At 45.6% G+C, this 26,629-nt stretch overlaps 1 protein-coding gene across 3 annotated transcripts; it reads left to right on the forward strand.

The window, feature by feature from the left end:
- The first annotated feature begins 1,301 nt into the window (after positions 1-1,301).
- Positions 1,302-25,622, forward strand: LOC117403641 (leucine zipper putative tumor suppressor 3-like). 3 transcript variants are annotated; one of them, XM_059002286.1, is made up of 7 exons: positions 6,992-7,239; positions 15,326-16,057; positions 17,827-18,369; positions 18,741-19,298; positions 19,620-19,940; positions 20,960-21,190; positions 21,902-25,622. In XM_059002286.1, the coding sequence occupies exons 3-7, from the start codon at positions 17,869-17,871 to the stop codon at positions 22,496-22,498; spliced, it is 2,208 nt and encodes a 735-aa protein (XP_058858269.1). In that variant the 5' UTR covers positions 6,992-7,239; positions 15,326-16,057; positions 17,827-17,868; the 3' UTR covers positions 22,499-25,622. The 3 variants fall into 3 exon arrangements, with proteins under 3 accessions (XP_058858309.1, XP_058858269.1, XP_058858221.1); XM_059002326.1 differs by lacking the exons at positions 6,992-7,239; positions 15,326-16,057 and adding an exon at positions 1,302-1,377; XM_059002238.1 differs by lacking the exon at positions 15,326-16,057.
- The last annotated feature ends 1,007 nt before the right edge of the window (positions 25,623-26,629 follow it).

Genomic DNA, 26,629 nt, shown 5'->3' on the forward strand with positions numbered 1-26,629 from the left:
TGAGTCAATTAATAATGTTAATAAAGCTAATAAGAGGCAATAAAAAGCACTCATTAGGATTCCTTTGATTAACAGCCCTGCTGAAACTTCTTACGCATATTTCCATTGTCTCTGTACTTTGATAGCAGTAACTGTCAACAATGGCTGCACAATGTGACGTGCAGTTTTCAAATGGCCTCCTCTATATATAGGATACACACCTTCATCAGCAGAGCAGTTTCTCCCTTGATTCTCACTGGAGCCAGGGACTGCATAGAGCTCAGTCAGCTGACCTCTACCTGGGCTCTGATTTGATGAAAACCGTCGCTATAGTAACCTTGAACATGTTGTTGATGTCACCAGTGAATTTGTGAATGGAGAGAGAGAGAGGGCTAAAGGCTGTGTGTGTGTGTCTTGCTGTAATCTCACTGCTTGCTAGAAAGATAGAAGGGGGGTGTTACATGGCTGTGTAAAAAGACTGGATTCATACTCTGATCAGGTACCTGTCTCAGTCTTTGCATTTTCTTTTGATTTGTGTCACATTTTCTCACAGTGCATTACCACACACACACACACTGAAACAAACACATTGCAACTTGCAGACAGAAAGCACACTGACACATTCAGCTCTAACCACCAGAGCACTCTGCCTCCCAGTCTCTCAGCTCAAACCACTAGACCACACTGCCTGCCTCTCAGTCTCTCAGCTCTAACCACCAGAGCACTCTACCTCCCAGTCCCTCAGCTCAAACCACTAGACCACACTGTCTGCCTCCCAGTCCCTCAGCTCAAACCACTAGGCCACACTGCCTGCCTCCCAGTCTCTCAGCTCTAACCACCAGAGCACTCTGCCTCCCAGTCTCTCAGCTCTAACCACCAGAGCACTCTGCCTCCCAGTCCCTCAGCTCAAACCACTAGACCACACTGCCTGCCTCCCAGTCCCTCAGCTCTAACCACCAGAGCACTCTGCCTCCCAGTCTCTCAGCTCAAACCACTAGGCCACACTGCCTGCCTCCCAGTCTCTCAGCTCTAACCACCAGAGCACTCTGCCTCCCAGTCTCTGAGCTCAAACCACTAGGCCACGCTGCCTGCCTCCCAGTCTCTCATCCTCAGCTCTAACCAGTAGACCATGCTGCCTCCCAGTCCCTCAGCTCTAACCACAGCGCTGTAAGAGTTAGCAGAGAGTGTTGTGAACACTGTAGTCTCTCTCCGTAGCAGCAGAATCAGGGCTGCCGCGCTGTGCTGTGTGTGCGTCAGATTCCCCACAGGGCTGGGTGAGCAGGAACACAGCTTGACACACTGACACTTCCCGAGGGGAGAGAAGGAGAGGAGGAGAGAGAAACATTGTCTGTGTGCTTGCATCGGGAGGAAGGTACAGCCTGGCTCCACACAGGCTTGGTGAGTACACTACAGTTATATCACTCTGTTTGGTACTTACAAGGAGGGGAGGTACAGTGAGAATGATGCGGAGATGGGGAGAGGGAGAGACATGGGGATCAACACTTCTTAGCAATGTGAAGCACAGTATTTCTTTTTTCTTTCTCTCCTTCAGCTGACATTCAGCCATTGCTTCTTTTTCTGCTGCTCTGTGTACAGTGTGCATGTGTGTGAGCGTGAGGTAGGGAGGGAGGGTGCTTCACTGCGAGTGCTTGTCTACAACTGGAGGGATCCTCAGTAATCTCACACTGAAAGAAATGCATGAACACCTCCAGTGTGAAGAAGCCTGTAACATGAGCAATACCTTGCCTTTCAAATGCATTGAGAATGAATAGGAAATCATGTAATACTAGGGGTGTAACAATACACTCATCTCACGATGCATGTAGTGTCCTGACTGGCTACTTACATGATGGAAAATAAAATGAAATGGTAATTTAATGATGGACCAGTTTATTAAAAGAAAAAAAAATAGCGAGAGTATTTATCCACCAACTATAAAACACACTGAGAGCAGCACAGTGTCCCTGTCTGCACTGGGAGTGAGGGAGCAGCACAGTCTCCGTGTCTGCACTGGGAGTGAGGGAGTGTTTGTTATATGTGCACAACAAGTTGTTTGCTTGGGTGTTGTGCTATGTGTGTATATGTGTTTAAGTATGCTGTTCTGATCTCATCTGTCCTCTGCAGTTCTTTTAAAACATTTTCTTCATGGTGAATATTCTTTCATCAGGCAGGCACAGAGCTGTGTGTTCCATGCCTTCTTCCTGTGAAGACAAACGATGCTTGAGTTGACAAGCAGAGTGGAAAGTATTCCAGAATTATGACAAGCTCCATTTATCTGCCATTCTCGGATAATGTAGGAGCAATTACTAATTTACAATGTTACCATACAGTGCAGCATATGAGTGTGTGTGTGTGTGTGTGTGTGTGTGTGTGTGTGTGTGTGTGTGTGTGTGTGTGTGTGTGTGTGTGTAGAAATAAAATACTGAGTACTGAAGGAGACATGCCTACGTGTGAGAGGCCTGGGGTTAGGGTTTGTTGGGTTTGGGGGAGAGAGAGAGAGAGAGAGAGAGAGAGAGAGGAGAGAGAGAGAGAGAGAGAGAGAGAGAGAGAGAGAGAGAGAGAGAGAGAGAGAGAGAGAGAGAGAGAGAGAGAGAGAGAGAGAGAGAGAGAGAGAGAGAGAGAGAGAGAGAGAGAGAGAGAGAGAGAGAGAGAGAGAGAGAGAGAGAGAGAGAGATTTTCAAAAATTGATGATCCTGCTAGGAGAGGGAGAGCAGACAGCAGAGCTAGCCGCCTAATATGTGTGTGCCTGTCACAGCCTGAGAGACGGTGTAGAGACACGTGCTTTATCACAGCCTGAGAGACGGTGTAGAGACACATGCTTTATCACAGCCTGAGAGACGGTGTAGAGACACGTGCCTGTCACAGCATGAGAGACGGTGTAGAGACACGTGCCTGTCACAGCCTGAGAGACGGTGTAGAGACACGTGCTTTATCGCAGCCTGAGAGACGGTGTAGAGACACGTGCCTGTCACAGCATGAGAGATGGTGTAGAGACATGTGCTTTATCACAGCCTGAGAGACGGTGTAGAGACATGTGCTTTATCACAGCCTGAGAGACGGTGTAGAGACACGTGCTTTATCACAGCCTGAGAGACGGTGTAGAGACACGTGTCTGTCACAGCCTGAGAGACAGTGTAGAGACACGTGCTTTATCACAGCATGAGAGACGGTGTAGAGACACGTGCTTTATCACAGCCTGAGAGACGGTGTAGAGACACGTGCTTTATCACAGCCTGAGAGACGGTGTAGAGACACGTGCCTGTCACAGCCTGAGAGACGGTGTAGAGACACGTGCCTGTCACAGCCTGAGAGACGGTGTAGAGACACATGCTTTATCACAGCCTGAGAGACGGTGTAGAGACACGTGCCTGTCACAGCCTGAGAGACGGTGTAGAGACACGTGCTTTATCACAGCCTGAGAGACGGTGTAGAGACACGTGTCTGTCACAGCCTGAGAGACGGTGTAGAGACATGTGCTTTATCACAGCCTGAGAGATGGTGTAGAGACATGTGCTTTATCACAGCCTGAGAGACGGTGTAGAGACACGTGCCTGTCACAGCCTGAGAGACGGTGTAGAGACACGTGCTTGTCACAGCATGAGAGACGGTGTAGAGACACATGCTTTATCACAGCATGAGAGACAGTGTAGAGACACGTGCCTGTCACAGCCTGAGAGACGGTGTAGAGACATGTGCTTTATCACAGCCTGAGAGACGGTGTAGAGACACGTGCTTTATCACAGCCTGAGAGACGGTGTAGAGACACGTGTCTGTCACAGCCTGAGAGACGGTGTAGAGACACGTGTCTGTCGCAGCCTGAGAGACGGTGTAGAGACACGTGCTTTATCGCAGCCTGAGAGACGGTGTAGAGACACGTGCTTTATCGCAGCCTGAGAGACGGTGTAGAGACACGTGCCTGTCACATTCTGAGAGACGGTGTAGAGACATGTGCTTTATCACAGCATGAGAGACGGTGTAGAGACACGTGCTTTATCACAGCCTGAGAGACGGTGTAGAGACACGTGCTTTATCACAGCCTGAGAGACAGTGTAGAGACACTCTGTACTGGGATCAGTTAACAGTGTTACTGACTACTGTCACTGTTAAAGTAGACAGGGTGGGGGATTCTGTTTAGTATAGATGGAGGGAGGGGGGGTTGTATGGTTTATATTCTGTATAGATGGAGGGGGGGTTGTATGGTTTATATTCTGTATAGATGGAGGGAGGGGGTTGTATGGTTTATATTCTGTATAGATGGAGGGGGGGTTGTATGGTTTATATTCTGTATAGATGGAGGGAGGGGGGGTTGTATGGTTTATATTCTGTATAGATGGAGGGAGGGGGGGTTGTATGGTTTATATTCTGTATAGATGGAGGGAGGGGGGGTTGTATGGTTTATATTCTGTATAGATGGAGGGAGGGGGGTTGTATGGTTTATATTCTGTATAGATGGAGGGGGGGTTGTATGGTTTATATTCTGTATAGATGGAGGGAGGGGGTTGTATGGTTTATATTCTGTATAGATGGAGGGAGGGGGGGTTGTATGGTTTATATTCTGTATAGATGGAGGGAGGGGGGTTGTATGGTTTATATTCTGTATAGATGGAGGGGGGGTTGTATGGTTTATATTCTGTATAGATGGAGGGGGGGTTGTATGGTTTATATTCTGTATAGATGGAGGGAGGGGGTTGTATGGTTTATATTCTGTATAGATGGAGGGAGTGGGGGTTGTATGGTTTATATTCTGTATAGATGGAGGGAGGGGGGGTTGTATGGTTTATATTCTGTATAGATGGAGGGAGGGGGGTTGTATGGTTTATATTCTGTATAGATGGAGGGAGGGGGGGTTGTATGGTTTATATTCTGTATAGATGGAGGGGGGTTGTATGGTTTATATTCTGTATAGATGGAGGGAGGGGGTTGTATGGTTTATATTCTGTATAGATGGAGGGGGGGTTGTATGGTTTATATTCTGTATAGATGGAGGGAGGGGGTTGTATGGTTTATATTCTGTATAGATGGAGGGAGGGGGGGTTGTATGGTTTATATTCTGTATAGATGGAGGGGGGGTTGTATGGTTTATATTCTGTATAGATGGAGGGAGGGGGGGTTGTATGGTTTATATTCTGTATAGATGGAGGGAGGGGGGGTTGTATGGTTTATATTCTGTATAGATGGAGGGAGGGTTGTATGGTTTATATTCTGTATAGATGGAGGGAGGGGGTTGTATGGTTTATATTCTGTATAGATGGAGGGAGGGGGGGTTGTATGGTTTATATTCTGTATAGATAGGGGGGTTGTATGGTTTATATTCTGTATAGATGGAGGGAGGGGGTTGTATGGTTTATATTCTGTATAGATGGAGGGAGGGGGGGTTGTATGGTTTATATTCTGTATAGATGGAGGGGGGGTTGTATGGTTTAGATTCTGTATAGATGGAGGGAGTGGGGGTTGTATGGTTTATATTCTGTATAGATGGAGGGAGGGGGGGTTGTATGTTTTATATTCTGTATAGATGGAGGGAGGGGGTTGTATGGTTTATATTCTGTATAGATGGAGGGAGGGGGGGTTGTATGGTTTATATTCTGTATAGATGGAGGGAGGGGGGGTTGTATGGTTTATATTCTGTATAGATGGAGGGGGGGTTGTATGGTTTATATTCTGTATAGATGGAGGGAGGGGTTGTATGGTTTATATTCTGTATAGATGGAGGGAGGGGGGTTGTATGGTTTATATTCTGTATAGATGGAGGGAGGGGGGTTGTATGGTTTATATTCTGTATAGATGGAGGGAGGGGGTTGTATGGTTTATATTCTGTATAGATGGAGGGAGGGGGTTGTATGGTTTATATTCTGTATAGATGGAGGGAGGGGGTTGTATGGTTTATATTCTGTATAGATGGAGGGAGGGGGGGTTGTATGGTTTATATTCTGTATAGATGGAGGGGGGGTTGTATGGTTTATATTCTGTATAGATGGAGGGAGGGGGGGTTGTATGGTTTATATTCTGTATAAATGGAGGGAGGGGGGGTTGTATGGTTTATATTCTGTATAGATGGAGGGAGGGGGTTGTATGGTTTATATTCTGTATAGATGGAGGGAGGGGGTAGTATGGTTTATATTCTGTATAGATGGAGGGAGGGGGGGTTGTATGGTTTATATTCTGTATAGATGGAGGGAGGGGGGTTGTATGGTTTATATTCTGTATAGATGGAGGGAGGGGGGTTGTATGGTTTATATTCTGTATAGATGGAGGGAGGGGGGGTTGTATGGTTTATATTCTGTATAGATGGAGGGGGGGTTGTATGGTTTATATTCTGTATAGATGGAGGGAGGGGGTTGTATGGTTTATATTCTGTATAGATGGAGGGAGGGGGGTTGTATGGTTTATATTCTGTATAGATGGAGGGAGGGGGGGTTGTATGGTTTATATTCTGTATAGATGGAGGGAGGGGGTTCTATGGTTTATATTCTGTATAGATGGAGGGGGGTTTGTATGGTTTATATTCTGTATAGATGGAGGGAGGGGGTTGTATGGTTTATATTCTGTATAGATGGAGGGAGGGGTTGTATGGTTTATATTCTTTATAGATGGAGGGAGGGGGGGTTGTATGGTTTATATTCTGTACATGCTCTATAAAAAAGCGCTGTATTGTGATCTTCCATCATACTGGAAAAGTTCATACATGTAGCCCTGTTCTAGAAGGTGGGAAGAATATGCATTTTGCTGTGTTCTAGAATGTGAAAGGAATGTATGTAGATGTTCTAGAGTTCTGAGAGAGCTTTCTCTGTAGGTCTTAGATCTTTGAAGGCTTGTCTGTAGGCTTGTTCAAGAATTTTGAGAGAGAGAGTGCCTTCTGTTCTAGAATATGGAAGGCATGTATATGTAGTCCTGTTCTAGAATGTGGAAGGATTGCTTCTTTAGTCCTGTTCAAAAATATGATTGTGTTTCAAGGCGGCTGCTTGTGGTGGCGTGCGAGGGGCGGGGCGGAGGTGGGCGTGTGTCACAGCTGATCGCTCGCTAGTGAAGATGTCATGGTGTTGTGTGATGATTATGCGCGCTCGCTCGGTATTTACAATATCCTGCTGGTAAGCATTAACGCCGATCAATAGTAAGCAGCCAAAATCAAATAACAACACACCCAACCGGATCCCCTGAAAGTAATTCTAGAAGCAGAGTTGCTCCGAACAGGACTGATAAATCCTGGGGCTCGGCTGCGGCAGATACACACACACAGTACCACTTGTGCTTCTACAAACAGTAAGTGCTGCTCTGGGGATGCTGCGGGCAAAATGATTAATTATGATGGTTAACATCGCGATTGTTCTTTATTATAAAACAGGACTCGGGTGCAGTATATGCATGCACGATTCTTTACGATCAAAAATTTCATAGTAAAACGACTACTCATGATAATGCTGTCTGGTAAAATAGCACGGACGTGGTGTTGATTTTAAAAGCAGTATTCGTCATTTGCAAAACAACAATTGCGCGAGAGCCAGTAATGAAATATGCTGATTGTGTATCTGATCTCTTCATTTTAAGCTGTTTATCGAATGCATTTTAATTTAGAGATACATGTTTGCCAATGTGACTGTGTATGTTTACACAATGAAGCCATATAGACGTCAGTATCAGAAACGATGCGTTTACTATAACGCTATATATATATTGTCTCGAATACAAAAATAATAGTATCCCGTGTTACAGTATGTACTTCAGTTAGGAATAGTTTTTAAAAAAAAATAATTTAAAATCACGACTTTAACCTTGACCCCCCTGGATGTGATGTGACGGTTATTCCATGCATCTTATATTATGTGGGGTGAAAAGGCTTGGCCTCTTACACTACACTAGACTAGGCTCATACTAAACCTGTGTTTGGAAAGTATTAGACATCACCCAGGCAGTACTGCAAACAAACAGTCAAGCAAACCCAGTGCAGTTTGTGGTTGGCAAGGAGGAATGTGTGCAGTACCTGGTTCAGAGCTCCTGAGAGCTCATTGTTTGTGTGCCTCTCCCCCTCTGTGCAGCTGGCAGGTTTAGCAGAAGGTGAAACCCAGTGCAGATCTGGTGATGATGATGTAATGGTGTTTGTGTGCACATGTACAGTCGTGCTGCAAGCTACTGGATGGGCTGGTGGGGTAGGTGTGCACCGATGCAAGACCTGAAGAGAATGATTTTAAATTCAAGAGCAGATGCATTATATCAGAATATCACAGTTTAAAAATATCCACAATAAATTACCAATAACAGCTGTTTCACTGGAATTCATCTGTGTTACCACTAGAAATATATGTGAGGGAGATAGGAATCATATGAACTGTCTTGTTGGGAGGAGTCCCCTGTTCCCCAGCCTACCACGGTGTGGGATTTACTTTCAGCAGGGTGTGGTTATTTTATTTGCAGTGTATTCATGCAGGAGGAATCCACTGAGCTGTAATCAAGTTAAAGCAGTCAGTGCAGGGACCCAGGCTACATTTAAAACACTTCCTTCTCGTTTTTGATTTAATTCCATGAGATCTTCAAAGAGTAAAGGAAACCCAGTGGTATCTGTGTACTGGGAAAGAAACCCACAGAAAGTATGGCAACGGTATATAGCAATCTCTTTAGTTCTGATCACAGATCGCGCTTACATTCCTTTGATAAAAAGTGATAGGAGCATAAGAATTTGAGAATTGGTTCAAACACACAGAGTGGTTGCAGTGCCCACTACACATCTCTGCTGCAGTATAGATAAGCTGTGTTTCATTCAACACCTTTTTAAGTTGAAATAATATATTTCAGTTTTTCATAAAAACAACAAAGTGTGTATTTTTAAGAAGGCAAAAATTGTTTTGGAAACTGTCCAAATTGCTTACTTGAGGGCTAAGAATCAAAAATCTGACAAAAAAGGCAGTTTTTGACATGGAAATTGCCCAAATAAAAGGGCAGCTGGGTGGTTAATGCAGGGTTGAGAGGCAAACCTCCCTGTGCCTTGCTGAGTCTATGTAGCTCAGACTCTTGGGATACTTGCTTGAAGTCACAGCAAGTAGGGTTAAAACTTACTGCCATATTCAGAAACAGTGGTAGAGACTTTGAACCACTGCATTGTGTAATGAACCACTGTCTAATGCATGGCCAACCCCTTTAAGAATTGATATTTGACATGAGGCTAATTTTCATATCTCCACCCAAGTAGCGGTTAGAGTACAAGGCTTAATATCAGGCTGTGGGAGTCTGTGAAAAGGAGAGTGGCAGTAATGAGCGGTGCAATACAGTGTCACACTGCGGAGTGCTTGTTACTTGACTGTCATATTTGCAGAGTTGTATTGAGAAATTTGGATCGCTCTGACTTTGTGTGAAGTTGCATTGAGATCCTCTTATGCTTACTGATCACCACCTACAAATAAAAGGGGACTTTAATTGTACTTGCAAGTCTCGTGGCTTTATTATGAAACATTTAACAGTAAATATTTCTTCACAATTGGGAAGAGACAAGTGAGAGCTGGCCTAAAGAGGGAGCACTTCAGACTACATCATTCTGCAAATCTGCTTCATGCTACCCAGTGAAAGATTTAAGAACCAACCTTATGGCTCATGAGTGTCAAAAGAAATAACCTTATCTACCTCTGAGAAAACTTGTTGAAATAGCTTTTTCCAGTCCATTGATAATGAAGTCACTTTTTGTCTGGATATTTGCAGCTGTGAACAGTGACAGCTGCTGGTGAAAATACTTCTTGGGTCATTTCTGTTGGCGTTCAAGAAGGGAGAAATGAGAGTGTGGAATGTTGGAACACAATACCAAAAACCACCCAGAGCCTGTAAACATAATCTCTCAGTCATCTCAATTGTAATGAGTATTTCAGCACTGCAGTGAGAATGTGGCTGAGGATCTGGGATATATTCATTCTCTCTCTCCAGCTTGCTCAGGCTCTCTCCCTGCCTCGCTCTGCCTCTCTCTCTCTCTCTCACAGCCAGTGTCTGGATGTGTGAAGTGAGAGTTCCAGAGCCTCCAATTGCCTCTCAATCTGATTTGTTGTCTGGATGTTTCTGCGGAGTGATAATGAGATAGAGGGGAAGGTTCACAAGCACCTTTCAGAACCTTCTAGAAATCTGTTGGCTATTTTGAGACTGAGAGAGACGCTTTTTCTTCGGAATACAAGGGAGGTTAACAATGGGAAGGAGTTAGTTTTAGTTTGACTGCCTAAGATTTATAGAGGCAGAGTTTTTGTGGGCATCTTGTGAAACGACTACTTATAAGAATATAAGAACTGGATCCTCTGAGTCAAAGGAAGTACAGGAAATACCCTGATACAGTGAATACACGAGGGTGGGGCAGCCTGTGTCTGACAGAACAAAACAACGAGAATTGTCACAAACCAGGTGTCTGACTGTACCTTCACTGCGATGTGGGGTGGGACCAGAGGCAACGAGCAAACTCTGAGAAGACAGAGAGTTTAAAAGTATCATTGAAGCTCAGTGGATAGGAGTGTAAGGCACATTAAGAGTGAATTAACATATTGACATGTAAATTAATGAATAAGGGCTCATTGTACAAGCATGCACCTGGAAACGTGTAGCCCTTTTCTCTCTTACAGCTTTGCACGGCATATCCCTCCCTCTCTCCCTCCCTCTCTCCTCCTCTGCTCTGTGACAGTGAGTGAAACTGAGAACTCTGTGAATAATGCTTCCTCTTTCACCTGCGATGGCCCTCACGCTCTCTCCCTCTTCCTCTCTCACTCTCTCTCTCTTCCTCCCTCTCTCCCTCCCTCTCTCCTCCTCTGTTCTGTGACAGTGAGTAGTACTGAGAACTCTGTGAACAATGCTTCCTCTTTCATCTGTGATGGCTCTCACTCTCTCCCTCTCCCTCTCTCACTCACTCTCTTCGTCCCTCTCTCCCTCCCTCTCTCCTTCTCTGCTCTGTGACAGTGAGTAGTACTGAGAACTCTGTGAACAATGTTTCCTCTTTCACCTGCGATGACTCTTCTCTGCCAGCTGGACTGCAGCCCGAGATCATTGTCCCAGTCGCTGTGCAAACGCCACTCCTTCCTTTCCCTAAATACAAGTAATTGTGCCAAGTGCAATATTTCTGTTTTTCTGTTCATCTTTTCTTTCCAGCCCTCCTTTTCACTTTGCCACAACACCACAGGTTTGATGGAGTTACTCTCCCCATTACCTTCCAAGCAATTGCACTGCTACAGTAAGGAGCATGAAACACAGAAAGTGAACTTTATAGAATTGTGTCAAGCTAAATGGGCATGTGAGAATGCTGTGAAGCCAAGGCTATTATTACCCCTTTAACATTTCAAAATGGAAGATGGATAAAGTTACTGACTTTACTGTTTACTGTAAAGCACCTTGAGACGTTCCCTTTAATATAGTGAGACTAAGTCCTGTAATGTTGTTTTCCTGTATGTAAGGGGGGATGTGCACACTTGCCAGTGCAGTGATGCTGCAGTGCAGCTGGTCTGTTTGTGTGCATGTTGTAGTGTGTGCATGTTATATGGAAGTTGCACTAGTCCTACTGTTACCTAAAATGAAAATGGATCATGCTATTGCCATGCCTTATTGTGGAGGTTGATTTCAGATGTGCTCTCCCAGTTATGTGATCAAAATATATGGTGTGGAAGATAACAGGAGGATTCCCCCTTAGCATGATGTTGATTGCCATGGAAATGAAGGAGGAGATTTCCTGCGACTCTGGGTCATAGCGTATAAAGTGCAGTAGTTGAGTGAGAGTGAACAGACATTGCATATCTTTTGTTTTTTGCCTTGTGGTCATGTGACAGTATTGTGTTTCCTTGTGCATATTATCAAGCTCAGTACGGCCACTAACAGAGGTGCATATTTGAATTGGCACTTCTCAATAAGCAGGGTGTACTTGATGCAGTGTGCAGGATTAAACATTTCATTCCACTGTGTTGTAAAAAGTGAGTTTGATACAGATGATTTACTTTGTCTTGATCTAAAAGTCCAGAATTTTTGTCTCCTCTGAACATTTTGCTAGCCCCCTGTGCCGGGCTCATTCCCTTACACTCTTCTGTCTATCATTGTAACCAAAGACGGGTCTAGATCGCTGTTATTGTGAGTTAAATGTGTACAAGCCCCTTGGGACAACCACAGACACACAAGAGAAGCAGGATCCCGGTGTCCTTCTTTAGAAGTTCTCTGAACGACTTTCATTTTTACAAATTTAAATGGTGTGTAGGAAACAAAGCCCCTTGGGCACGGCGCCTCTACAGTGTAACTCTTTCAGAAGCACAATACACGTTGAATGGGATCTCCATCCCCGCGTTGCTTGCTGCAGAACCTGCTTTTCTGGAACCAGCTTGAAGGCAATGCAGTGAAAAATGAAAGCCACACTAGCAGGCAGTGTATTGGGACTCCATAGCCTGCCTCGCTAGTTCTGCTTCTCTCGCTCTTGTGCTGTTTTTGTTACTCGCAGAGCCCTCGTGTGCATATCCTCTAATAAAGCCATATCTTCTAATAAAAACGTATCAAAGTGATTACCGAGGTTCCCACAGTCAGTCACATCAGGGCACTTAAGAGTCTGTTAATCATTAAACTGTTCCCTGGTATGAACCAGCACACTGCTTATTGAACTAGAAGAGCAGTCCTCCCAGCCAGCGCATGTGGGGCTGGTTTAGGTGAGGATTTCTGGGGTTGAGCAGGGAGAGAAGGGTGCAGAGATTGGCCTAGAAGTGAGTGGGTCCCATGTGAAGTGAAATCTCAGGGCCCTGTTCAGTGCAGCTTGCCTGATAAAGTGAATTGCACGCTCTCCAGTACCACCACCGCCACTTTGCTGTTGCTGCCTGGCAGAACTTGGGAATGTTCAGGGAATGTTTTATGTTATGATTCTTCCTGGCAGGAAGTGGCTAGGAATCGTTACTTTCATGAGAAGCTTTAATCTAAAAAACAACAACAACAACAACAAAGGTTTGGAGTGCCATTGCAAATACCCTACATGCTTGGTCTCTTGTTCTCAGAAACAACAACAAGACTACATTTCTATTGCAGCTTTCATGTCTACTGTCTCGTTATGAGAGCAAAAACACATTGTTGCGTAATGTTAATTGACCTGCTGAACCAGCCTTGAGATACCATAATACAATGAACCATGAGCAGCTGTACTGTACAAAATCAATGATACACATTGTACAGCAACATAGCCATTGAATACCTGTAGAAAAAAACAGGTCTGAACTCATTGCCTTTTTAGACAATGACTCTTCCTGAGGGCTTTTTTTAAAATATATATATTTCTCCAGAATTATTTTATTTTAAAAAATCTAAACATTCTAAAAGTTTGCAATTAATTTTGTTTAAAAGAACTCAAACTCCCATAAGCTGGACACATTGGTATGCATTTGAGTACCAATCACAGCTTTTCCTATAACTGTTTTGAATAGACTTAATTCCTTCACGCGACTTTAGGAAGTTGGCCGGAAGCACAGCATTGAGGTATCTGCACAGAGCATTCATTAAATATATCACATTGAAACAAATACAAAAAAAAAAAAATTCTCCTTTATCATAATGCGTGTGTTTTTCACATAGGAAAATCTGAGACTAACAAAATTATAGCAATATATATTAGATAGGGTTTATTAGAGTTGTTTTGTTAGCACCATGGACTTGTTATTACCAGCCAGCAACATGACAGGGTCCAGGTTAATGTGTAACAACAAAGATACTGTTAGGAACCGGTAAAGCTGTGATATTGTTTCTATACCAAAACTGCATCGGGCTCAAGAAGATTGTATTGGTCTCAGAATTGGCTTGGTTTTATTTCTTTTTTGTACGAATTGTGCACTTTTTTCATAAAACTTGTGCAACACAACAAAACTAATAGCAGCTAATATACTGCATTAAAAAAACCGAATTCAATCAGGGATGTGGTTAAAACTGTAATACACTTCAATTCTATCTAAGTGCCATTGCTATACAGTGATACAGTGAGTCAAAATTTAATGTAGCAAAGCAGACGTTTAATATGCTTGTGCTTTAGATTAAAATGTAAGTACAGCGTATCTATCCCTACCCTTGTTAGTGCTAAAGAGCAGGCTTATTAAGCACAGCAAAGACATGGTTCAGGTATCTTTACTGGGTAAGAGCAGTGTAATGTGTGTTTGGAAAAGGAAATAAAAGAACAATTATTTGCCAGTAATTTCACAGCAGGAAAACTAGTGAGGTATCCTATAAATCTGTGCAGTTCTGGGTTTTGTGGGGAAGCATGTATCCTTTCCACCCAGTTACCATCTCTCTAATTAAAATCCCTGTTTTCTTCCCTTAATCGAGTAATTGAGAGTTACACGCTGTCTCAAAGATAATATTTATACATTGCTCGCTGTACTGGGCCCAACCCCCTAATTACGGTTCTCAGAATGTGATCCATTGAGAGGAGCCTCCATGCAGCCCACACGCCTCACACATGCACACGCTGCTCCTGTGACACAGCAAGGCTCCCTCTTTCTCTTTAGGAATGGAATTTGTCCAATTTCTCTCCGGACAGTTTTTAGACCAGTCCTGAGTAGCTAATGTTATCATGTATGCTGGTGAGTAAGGGGTGGTGGAGGGATCTGCTGTTCCATTAACAGCCCCCCTCTGCTCCCGCCCCTTCTTCAGATATGTACAGATTTTCTTTAGATTAGTTAAAAAGGAGTCTGTGTCTTGAGGTGTCAGCGTGTCATCAGTTTCTGGTGTTTAAACACTGTGCTGTCAAGACACGTTTTGTCTCTTACCGCAAGAGTTAATAAAAAAGTGTGAAATAGACTTTCACTTTTAACCCTTCTATGGTGACTGTTCTCCCAGTCCCTCAGCTCTAACCACTAGACCACACAGCCTCCCTCCCTGCCCTTCAGGTCTGAACACTAGACCACTTTGACCTAATTTGCATTTGCACTCCTACCGTATGTACTGTTTGACACATTACTCCCTCCCTGCACACACTTGTAGACCCCTCTTGGAAAAGCCTTTGTATGTGCTTTACTGCATAGTACAGTGATCCTCTTCCTGGTCTGTGAAGGGTTAATAAAGGCTGGGTCAGATGGAGAGCATAGTTCTGCACAGCAAGCCAATCGGATTGCAAGCAGGGATTAGTTACTATACTGTGGGCTGTCGTATCTGCAGGTGAACTGTGTAACAGAGATAGGGGGAGCAGAAAGAAAGGAAGAAAGAAAGAGAGAGAGAGTCAGACTGGACTTCGGAACCGAACTTGCAGGGGAAAGTACAGGACAGGGTGATCTGTTTAACTTTGTGAACAGAAAGAGAGAGGAGAGAGAAGGCTCATAAACAGCATTACAGCTTAGCTTGGAACAGCATTGAGAGCTTACCTGAACAGGTGTGGTGTTTGTCTTTGTGATAGGCAAATTGCAGACTGATCTGATCTCAGACACTGCCTGAGGCTGAAGCAACAAAGAAACTGAAAATACAAACAGAGGAAACCGAGCACTGGTACAGCAAACAAAAGCAACAACACGCATGCTGGACAACACCAAAGCCTGGAGTTTCTGTGGGGTTAACTTGAGAGGTACCTACAGAGACAAAACAACAAGGAAGTCAGGCGCGATACACAACATTTCTGAACCTCAGAACTGACGCGGAGAGAGGAAGTGCAGTTTGTGCTTATCTGCTGTCTGTATGTTTGTAGCTTGAGAAGCACTTTGACACGACTACCCTGGAGAAGGATTATGAGACAGCCACGGATGTTCAGAGCACACCTGAGGGACAGACAGACGGATGGACACAGGACACACAGAAAGACTGACATTAACCTGCTTATTATGTATTAATTTCAACTTTCACACTCCCAGATAGTCACCCTTGGTTTCACACAGGCCCAGGGGGCAGCGCTGCATTTTGTAAACATCCTCAGTACACAGACTGTATGTTCATACGTCTTTAAGTGTACTTGGATTGCCAGCTTGTTTCAAAAACAGAAAGACACACTGACGGAGTCTGTTTCATTGACAGTGAGAGAAGAGGAAGTGCTCAGGGGATACTCTCTCCCTCCTTTAGGTGATTTTGTTTGTCTGGAGTCTCAGAGCTACGAGTGATGAAGACGTGAAGCCAGCACCTGCCTGTCTCACCTGCACAGGTAACCCCCCTCCAGCTCTCCAGCTGACTGCCTCTCTCTTCACGCCCCACTCACTCCTGCTCTATTATTTCTCTGCTTGCTGCTGTTTCTTAGTGTTTGCGTCGCATCCTTCTGTTTAATGAACTCGCTTTTTGTTGCTGTGTATTGGCTTAAATATAAAAAAATATATGTGTGTATTGGCTCAAAGAAATATTTTTAAAATATATACAACATTAAAATGTAGTATCTTATTTTTTAAAACTTTTGGAGAATAGACAACACTGTAACATGAGGAATGAACTCCCCTAGATACGAATATTAGACTTCAGTTGTATCATTGTGCTTGTATATTGGTAATATTGACACTGTCATATTGCATTAGTCTGTCTTCCTAGTAATTGTGAAGAGTAACCCTCTTACGCAAAGGCAGTGGGCAAGTAGCTGCTAGGAGTCAGTGTGGTAACTGAGCAGTTCTGTCACCTCACTAGACAAGAGCAAGCGGACAGTCACTATTATACAGTACAGCACCTTTTGATAGTTGTTCCCATAACTGATCTCGCTCGAGAGTGGGTTCACTGACGCAGGATTCTGTCAGTAGCTGTTGTGCATGAGAAGAAACTTCCCTAGGCAGGAGGGAGGGGCCTGTCCAACCCCTACTATACTGTTATTGTTTAAAGCCAGTTTGTTTTTCAGTATAGAGCAGCCTCTCTTGTCATGTCGTGTGAAGCAGGCCATCACTCTGCATCTACCCTCCGCAGAAGGGCTTGTACAGCTGTCGCTCGTTTCTGTGTTTTAAAGAAGTCTGGGATACAGTCAATTCCTGAAGCAGGGGGGGTACTGAAGTGCTTCTTACAATATGCTTCCGGCAGGGTAGTGAATCAGTCCTGTCAGGGACAGACACATTTACAAATGTATGTAGTGCATGTTGCAGGTGTTTCTAATAGTAGTGTTGCTATATATTACTGATCATTTTGTGTCTACCCCTCGTCTGCGGGGTTATTAGTGACTCTATCATGTGTCTGTTTTATATCTTTACATTTTCATGGCTACCAATGACCAGAAATGCTTTAAACAAAGCGTTGCTCCTCAACGTACCTCTCTTTTTACATATGCTTTAAATAAACACATTTAATAAAGAAACAACAAACAAATGCAGACATTGACTTGAATACCTGCTTACAAATTATTCAAGTGAGTTATTTACATGAGTGAGGACGGTCTAATAACACACAGGAGTGTTTGTGGAGTGTTCTTGGGTATGCGTTAATCATGACACGTGCATTTTATAGTTTATTTTCTTTCGAACTGTAGTACATGTATGAATGGTAATGACAGCACTGGAGATCTGAGAATGGAGTGTTTAGACTAGTGCTCATTATTATTAAGGTGCAGGGTAATGACTGTGCTGGAGAGCAAAATAATGAACTTGCCACTATAGTAATGGGTTAGACTTAAGTGAGCTGTCTATAGAGTAGCTGTCAGGTTCATCTCATTGAGAGAACAATACATCCGTGTGTCTGCTGACTCTGTAATGCTAATCTCCAACACCCAGTTCAGCAGGATCTCTGCTTCTTCACAGCATTTTACTGTATGCAAATCACTGACATTACTCTGCTCTAGTGATAAGAATTGAGGGACTGGAAGACAGTGTGGTCTAGTCACAAATTGAGTGGTGATTAAACTACCAGTGTGAAATGTATTTGGCAATTTGAAATTGCTGTGGGCTGTGATGGAGAGGGCATAGAAGGGGATTTGACAACAACGCCTTGTGTCTCATTATTACCCTGCAGTGTCTCCGCCCGGTGCCTGGCCTTTGATCCCCAGTTGTTGCCATGGCGAAGCTGGGCGCCCTGTCAGCACCGAGTGACTTCCAAAGCCAGGAGCGCTTTCGGCCGCAGTGCAGCATGGGTAGTGTTGGCAGCGGAGTGGCAGGCCAGCAAGAGTTTGCCATGAAAAGCGTGGGCACTAGGACCCAGCAGAGCAGCGGGGGTGTGCGCAGTAACGGCTTCTCGACACGTGAGTTCCAGCGGTGCTACTCTGGGGAGGAGAGGACCTACAGCTCAGAGAAGATGCTGGTCTCCAATTCGCTTTACATCAACAGCGAGCAGCGACGCAGCGGAGAGCGAAGGGTTAAAGTGGATCTGTGTGGAAATGTTACCACCAACAACGAGCGAAACAGCAGTACCGGCAACCTGCCCCCCCTACAGTACCGGGATCCCCCCAGCACCGACCTCAGCCAGCAACCGCCCCCCATTTCTGCGAACAACACCACCGGCAACAGCAAACTGGAGCACCCACCCAAGATACTGCCCGTCTCTGGGAAACTAGAGCAGGTAGAGTACAGTCCATCTCTGTCTGTCTGCCACATTCAGCTTTCCCTTCAAAAGCTATTGCATCAAAGCTTTGAGTGGCTGTTCAGTTCCGTCTTTCTTTCTTCTGCATGTTTATCATTGTACTGTAGAAAGATCTTGGATTTGTAGGTGGTTATTCATGTTCAGATCAGATTTAAGTTTGTGCATTACTGTTGTAATTGAACATGCATTAACATGGTTTTACGACTCTACCCTTGCTTTGACCATGCCTTCACTATAGACTAATTCTACAGTTTAGCACTCTTTCATCACAGTAAAACTTGTTTATAGTGTTGCAGCACAGCACAGCTCATTCATTTACAGTATTTGTATAATTTGTTTCTTGTTTTCAGACTAACGAGACACTCGTCAGGCCCTCTGCCTTCAAGCCAGTGGTGCCCAAGAGCTTCCATTCCATGCAGAACCTTGTGTGCCCTCCACAGAGCAACGGGTCCAGTGGGGAGGGCCGCAAGGGGCCGGTGGGCAGTAACAGCATTGGCACAGGCGGGCACATAGAGAGCCAAGGCACGGGGGGAGGGAGGGAGAGGCCTGGGGTGGGCAGGAAAGGGATGGGGCTGTCAGACTCAGGCAGGAACTCCCTGACCAGTCTGCCCACCTATTCAGGTTCCGGCAGTGGGTACACCCAGCCACACCACCTGGGTCTGCTCAGTGCCTCCACAAGCCACATCAATCGGCTGGGCACCACGGGCGGCTACGAGAAAGGAGGGGGCATCAGTGGCTACAACAACGGCCTCTCCGCCTCGGACAGCGGCCGCTCCTCATCGGGGAAGAGCAGCTCCTCCTTCAACAAGCTCAGCCACCTGAGCGAGGCGATGCCCTTCAAGCACTCCCCCTCCAGCGACGACATCATCCAAGACCTGGAGGACCGCCTGTGGGAGAAAGAGCAGGAGGTCAGTGCGGATCCAACTCCTCCCTTATATTGTAATATCTGCATAGAGTGCATCCCCCTGTACTGTAATACCAGTGCACTGTGCAGCCCCTGTACTGTAATACCAGTGCACTGTGCAGCCCCTGTACTGTAATACCAGTGCACTGTGCAGCCCCTGTACTGTAACACCAGTGCACTGTGCAGCCCCTGTACTGTAATACCAGTGCACTGTGCAGCCCCCTGTACTGTAATACCAGTGCACTATGAAGTCTGTTCCCCTGTACTGTAATAACAGTGCACTGTGCAGCCCAGCCCCCTGTCACTGTGCATGGCTGTATTGCAGGTGCTGCACATGCGTCGTAACCTGGACCAGAGCGAGGCTGCGATTGTGCAGGTGTTTGAGGAGAAGCAGCGGATCTGGGAGCGCGAGATGGAGGAGTTGCGGCAGAACTACGCTAACAAGCTGCAGCAGGTGTCGCGCAAGACCCAGCGCGCCCAGCAAGCAGTGCAGCTGCAGAGCGCCAGGCTACAGCAGGACAAGCGCCGCCTGCAGGACGAACTCGCAACGCTGCTGGCACAGAGAGAGGAGCTCGAGAGGAAGTGCCTAGACTACAAGAAAGAGCAGGCAGATATGCTGCCCCAGCTGGAAGAGACCAAGTGGGAGGTGAGGAGGGGGGGACTGGGGTGAACCATGGAGAGGGATGGGGGGGGGGGGGGCAGGTGTAAGCCACTAAGAGGATGGACTGCAAGAAAGAGTAGGTCTATTTTAAATACAGTTTAAACTCGCTACTCCTCGCTGAATAGAGGAGTCATTAGAGGATGGCATGTGAGTATTTTAATTGGCTCATCTGCCCAGACAAGGTATTATTGCTTTGCACATGCCCAGTGGTTATCTTGGTGAAGTAAAGTTGGCGAGTGATGAACCAAGATGCTGGGTGGGGGAGGAGTTATGGGGAATAACCAAGAGTACTGATTTCTAACATTAATGATATCACAGTCATATACAGCTGAATTTTCAAGTGTGCTGTTAGTGTAAATCGAGATGTGAGAAAAGGGAATCAAAGGGGCCGTACAGAATGGGAATTATCTCAAATTCAATCTTACAGACAGGGGAGATTCTGCCCCACAGTGATACGCTGTCCCCACCCTGTAACCCTCCCTTCCTTGTAAATGCAGTTAGAGCATCCTTGGAAAGGAGCAGCTGCTAACACTGTTAAATGAAATGCTGAATGCAGGCGTGTGCTGCTCTCTGTGAGTGTGTTTGAATTGAGCATGGTCACAGTTAATCCCATTTTGCATGTTTTATAGTTCTTTTACATCGTGTGACTGGAAAAATTGGATTTTATCTTTCTTCTTTTAAAACATAGACAAAAAGTGTATTATTTCTTTTTAAGCAGCTATTCATTTTCCGGGCATAGAACTCCAGTAATTTAAAAAGCAGCTAGGCAACCAATCAGCTTTTCTGTTTTATGATTGCGGATATACTGTACCAATGTGAAAATGATACACACTTCCAAATGTCTCCCGCTCTCCCTGGCTCTCTCTCTCTCTCTCTCTCTCTCTCGCCATTTTCAGTTTCAAATCAGCTTTATTATTCAGGTATTGCATGTCATAAAATGTGCATGTTGTTGTACTCTCCCCCCTCTCTCCTCTCTCCTCTCTGACACTCTCCCTCTCTCTCAGGTGTGTCAGAAGGCTGGAGAGATCTCTCTTCTCAAGCAGCAGCTCCGAGACTCCCAGGCAGAGGTGACTCAGAAGCTGGGTGAGATAGTGTCTCTGCGCGGGCAGCAGAAGGAGTTGAAGGCTCAGCTGCGGGAGTACGAGGCGACCATTCTGGGTCTAAAGGATTCTTACAGCAGCAAGAGCCTCGCTCTGGAGCGGTGTGAGGGGGAGCTGCAGAGAACACTAGCTGAGGTAATGTGACCAGCTCGCTCTGGAGTGGTGTGAGGGGGAGCCGCAGAGAACACTAGCTGAGGTAATGTGACCAGCTCGCTCTGGAGTGGTGTGAGGGGGAGCTGCAGAGAACACTAGCTGAGGTAATGTGACCAGCTCGCTCTGGAGTGGTGTGAGGGGGAGCTGCAGAGAACACTAGCTGAGGTAATGTGACCAGCTCGCTCTGGAGTGGTGTGAGGGGGAGCTGCAGAGAACACTAGCTGAGGTAATGTGACCAGCTCGCTCTGGAGTGGTGTGAGGGGGAGCTGCAGAGAACACTAGCTGAGGTAATGTGACCAGCTCGCTCTGGAGTGGTGTGAGGGGGAGCTGCAGAGAACACTGACTGAGGTAATGTCACCAGCACCTGGAGGCTGAACATCAGGGGGCTGAACAGCTGAACACCAGGGGTCAGGATCCAGGCACAGGGCTTCTATGGTCCACCTCTGCTCTGCTAGCAGTTTACCTGATGTTAGTGTGATGATGATATTGCATTGCTCGTGTGCAGTGGATTAGTAAAGCGTCCAGTAATGATGACCACCCCTTTGAGTGCAGGCTAATTACTCACATTGCGAAATACACATGAATATATGTAAGATCCAGTGTGGAAACTTAATTGAGGTACACAATGAATAATGATTATGATGCACACATCCTCTGCCTCTTTGTGAGCTGTCTCCTGCTATCCTGTTGCAGGTGTCCCTGCTGCGAGACAAGCTGGGAATGTTTGAGGCGGAGGTTCTGGGGTTGAAGCAGGCTCTGGCGGGGCTGGGAGGGGGCGGTGGAGCTCCTCACACCCCCCCGGCTCTGCCCCCTCAGTGCCAGTCTGACCAGCTGCTGCAGAGCTGCCAGAGCGACGAGGTGAAGGCACAGAGGCAGGCGGAGGCAGAGGCCGACGTGCTCCGGAGGCAGCTAGAGACGCTGCAGGCAGAGCTGAGGCTGGAGAGGCAGCAGCGGGAGAGGCAGGCCATCAGCTTTGCAGAGGAGAGGCACACGTGGCAGGGAGAGAAGGACAAGGTGCTCAAGTACCAGGCACAGCTGCAGCTCAACTACGTGGAGATGTACCAGAAGAACCAGGCTCTGGAACAGCATGTGGACGAGCTCGGCCCCAAACTGCCCCCGTCTGCCAATGCCCCAAACCCTGCCCTTAACCCTGCTCCTAACCCTGCCCCTATACCTAACCCTAATCCTGCCCCTGCTCCTTCACACACTCCTGGAGTGGACAAAAGGCTAAAGACTCCACCCTGGGGTGGCCCATCCCGCCTCGAGAGGATCGAGTCAACCGAAATATAGCTGATTGACACACCGACTGACACTGACACACACACACACACACATTGACTGACACACTGACTAACACACACACACGCACACACTGACTGACACAAACACAACTGACACACACTGACACATCAACTGGCACTGACACTGACACACACATGCACCCTCTGACTGACACTCACACTGACACATACACACACACACTGACTGACACACACACACACATACACTGACTGACACTGACACACACATCGACTACACTGACACAGACACACTGACACAAGGACACACACACTGACTTACACTGACATACACTCTGAATGACGAACTGTTTGACTCACACACACACACACACACACACACACACACACACACACGCACACCCTGAAACACTTCTGACTAGGACTGAAGAGCTCCTGTGGACTGGATCTTCGCACAGCCAAGCATGTGTGTCCAGCAGATTGCCAGCATTGCTGGTGCTAAACAAGCTTATCTTTTCACATTGACAGTGCTGCTGGTGTATTGAATTAAATAACATTTTCTGGTACCTCTACGGAAGTCAGACTTTCCAGGCTGCCAACCCTGCTGATACATTACAGTAAGATAATAAAGTCGAGCTATAGCTAATAGAGGGTATTCTGCTGCCAGAAATACTGCATTCTTTCTAATCACCCAGGACAGCCCTGTTTCCACAGGCCAATTGTAGTTGTGACTGCAGTCCCAGTGCAGTGGTTAGACAGTGGTCTCTCTCCAGTCCTCTGCACTTGTGTCCTGTGAGCGTCCAAAGAGCTGTGTCTCTGGACCTCTTGCCTGGGTCCCACATTCTTTAAGAATAATAGAATAAAATAGCCACATATTTATGTAGCTCTTTTTAAAGTGTGGCAGCAGTAACTAACCAATCAGCTGCTCATCCCCACTTCCTTTCGCCCTGTTTGCTGCCAATCGGACGGAGAGAGTAGTCTGTTCTGATGCAGACTTCGTCGTTCTGTATCCTGGCTGGATGGCAATGGAAGCTCCAGTCAACTCCAACTTTCCAACCCAGGGCTCACAACTGCTGGTTTAAGAAAAAAAAAAAATCATTTTAAAGTCCCTTCTCTGACACTTACCCAGGCCTTAATCCAGCATGAGTGAATCAGGAGAGAAAACAGGGGGTGGGGCTGTTGATCAGGGTCTGTGTACCTGTTGATCAGGGCTGTCTTGGTCTGGCTGCAGTTATTGTGTCATGCAGATCTGAAGAGTGTGAGGCAGCAGTGTGTGTGTGTGTGTCTGGCTGTGTGACCAGTAACTTCACTTCCTTCTGTGCAGCCTGGATCCTGCTGCTGAGGACTTTACGACTGTTATTATTTCTAAATCCAACGGAAGCCCACCTCTGCATTTTCCCCTGTGAGAGATCTGGACTTGGTCACAGCTGCAGAGCAGTTGAGCTCTCATTCTGGAATAGCGCAGACAGAATGAAGGCAGTTATTGCTGTGACACTCTCTGACACTCGCTGTTGTGAAAGGGCGCCTCATTGGCTCTCTGGAGTTCCGAGCATAGCCAGTGTTTTGCTCCCAGTGTCACTCTGACTGACAGCGCAGGACAATTCAGACCATTCTTCACAATTTCTTTATATTTAACTGAACTTTTTTCACCACAGGGCAGAGAAGAAATAAATGAATAAATTAAAAACACTGATCAAAAAAAGAAAGAGCGGTGAAGCTGTGAACAGTCAATCCCCCCCCCCCACCCCCACCCCCACCCCTCCCACCTTTAGAGTAGTCGTTGTAACTCCAGACGTTGTCTGTAAGGGCTGTCTTACCTGCACCAGAAAACAAGGCAGGCTTAAAATTGAGATTCGTGGTTGAAAAGGAAACCTGGACTGTTGGTGATCTTGAGGACTCGGGTAGAACACCACTGCCATGGACCTGCTAATAACTCAGAGGATTGAGGTGAGGGCAGAACATATTTCTGATAAATAAAACCTATGTGAAGGTTAGTGGCGCCGCAGGATTTGGGGACGTTACTTATTAAAGACAATGGTAGGCGGACTCTCGCCCCAGTCACAGCCATTGAGATACATGGAGCTGAATTATTGGAATACACACGGGGAGCGAGAGGCACAGGGAGTGTTCATTCATAAAGACTTTACTGAGATGCTGTCTGTATTTGAAGTGCTTAAAACTGTAGAAAATGACTTTCTTATCTTTGTGTTCAGATATGCTGCTATGTACTACTAGTGGAAACAGAGAGAAGTGTACTTGGATGTAAATATAATGATTATTTATGTGTATATATACAGTATATAATGGTATACAAAGATATTGCGTGTGAATAATTTATGAGAATAACTGAATTAACAGACATTTCAGCTTTTATTTTTAAAGAAAATATATCTTTACTTTGATCTACTACATGGTACTGAAATAAATCATATCACAAAATGTGTGTTTGAAGAAAACAAAATGCTACCTATGTTTTTTATAATTATTATTTTTCATGTTTAGAACTGTGATTACTAAAAAGTTTCAGAATTCAGAGCATTCCCGCTGGCTCTCTGAGTTCCAACCATGCCCAGTATTTTATAAGGCACCTCGTTGACTCCATGTTTTAGGAATCCTTGAAAAGACACACACACACACACCCTGCTGGGGTATATCTCTGTCTATCTCTCACACACACACATATTATACTGGGGTAGATGGAGGAGAGCCAAGCTGTCCCTAACCTCTCTCGCTTACACACACCATGCAGGCTGTCCCACTCCTACACACACACCCCATACTGGGGTAAATGGAAAAGGTTCAACCTATCTCACACCCTCTACCTCTATCACACACACATGTACACACACATGCACACATACACACTATGCAGGTCATCCCCCCCCCCCCCCCCTCACACACACTAACCATCACAGCATGCCGGTGTATTTCCACTCCAGATGAATCTGACTGAGGGGAGTGCAGGATGATGTCTTGATGTAGACGATATAATCTCTGTTACATTTCCTTGTTGTTTATTTTGTTGTATGATTTCTTGCTTCATTTTCTCTGTATTTATTTTAGATTTGAGCATTGAACTGTGTCTTTGTTTTAATACCAGCTTTTCTTAACACAATAAAGGATGCCTGGGAGTTAACTAAAGACTATGTGTAGTTTTAAAACTAAATTGCCTGCCTTTAAATCTGTGTCTGTAGCGATCGATGGCTATTCTGGATCTCTGAATATGGGGTGCCTATGTAAATCACAGTCTCTTTGACTTACAAGTTTTATATTGGTATTGATGATTGAGGCTTTGAAGATCTGGATCAGGGTGTAACAATGCATAGTCTGGTTTGATGTTAATCCTGGGCAGAGGGCAGTATAGAGAGTCCAGACATGGATTGCAGGTACAAGCACAGAGCACGATCATTTTAGTAGTCAAATGCTTCAGTCTATACAGCGCCTCGTTCCACAGTTTTATTGTATAACATACATATCACAGAGTCAGGTACTATAGCTTGCTAGTTAACCACGTTACTCTGGATATATCTGAGGCCTGTCAACACAGCTCTCCACCCTCCATTCAATCCAGTAGGTGGCGCTAAAGAACTATATGCATTACTTAAAGTACAGTAACCAATTAGTAAAGAATAATTACAAAAGAAATCCCACAAAAAGGACTAGTACATTTAAAAAACGTTAGAAGTAAAGTACACAGCAAAATCCCAGAAAGACCGCAGCATTAAGGGGTTAGTGCTCTGGATCACAAAACCACCACAATGTTGACACTGGGCATATTTTACTCACACAAGCGACTGAAAAACACTTCTCGTTAAAGTGTTTGTCTCTCTACATGCCCAGAGGACTGCCCCCTCACCTCCTAAGAGATGGTCCCCCAGGACAGGACTGGGCATGCTTTCAGGGTGTTAAAATGTTTGTACTGTTTAACCACATGTGCACCCTGGATGGGGCATGCTTTCCGGGTGTTGAAATGCTTGTACTGTTTAACCACATGTGCACCCTGGATGGGGCATGCTTTCCGGGTGTTGAAATGTTTGTACTGTTTAACCACATGTGCACCCTGGATGGGGCATGCTTTCCGGGTGTTGAAATGTTTGTACTGTTTAACCACATGTGCACCCTGGATGGGGCATGCTTTCCGGGTGTTGAAATGTTTGCACAG

Source organism: Acipenser ruthenus, chromosome 1 (genome assembly GCF_902713425.1).
Source record: "Acipenser ruthenus chromosome 1, fAciRut3.2 maternal haplotype, whole genome shotgun sequence".
Lineage (NCBI taxonomy): Eukaryota > Metazoa > Chordata > Actinopteri > Acipenseriformes > Acipenseridae > Acipenser > Acipenser ruthenus.

Coding starts and splice junctions, on each gene's coding strand:
- LOC117403641 (XM_059002326.1), top strand. CDS start 17,869: ATGGCGAAGCTGGGCGCCCTGTCAGCACCGAGTGACTTCCAAAGCCAG. Junction 18,370..18,740: donor TCTCTGGGAAACTAGAGCAG/GTAGAGTACAGT, acceptor TCTTGTTTTCAG/ACTAACGAGACACTCGTCAG. Junction 21,191..21,901: donor TGCAGAGAACACTAGCTGAG/GTAATGTGACCA, acceptor ATCCTGTTGCAG/GTGTCCCTGCTGCGAGACAA.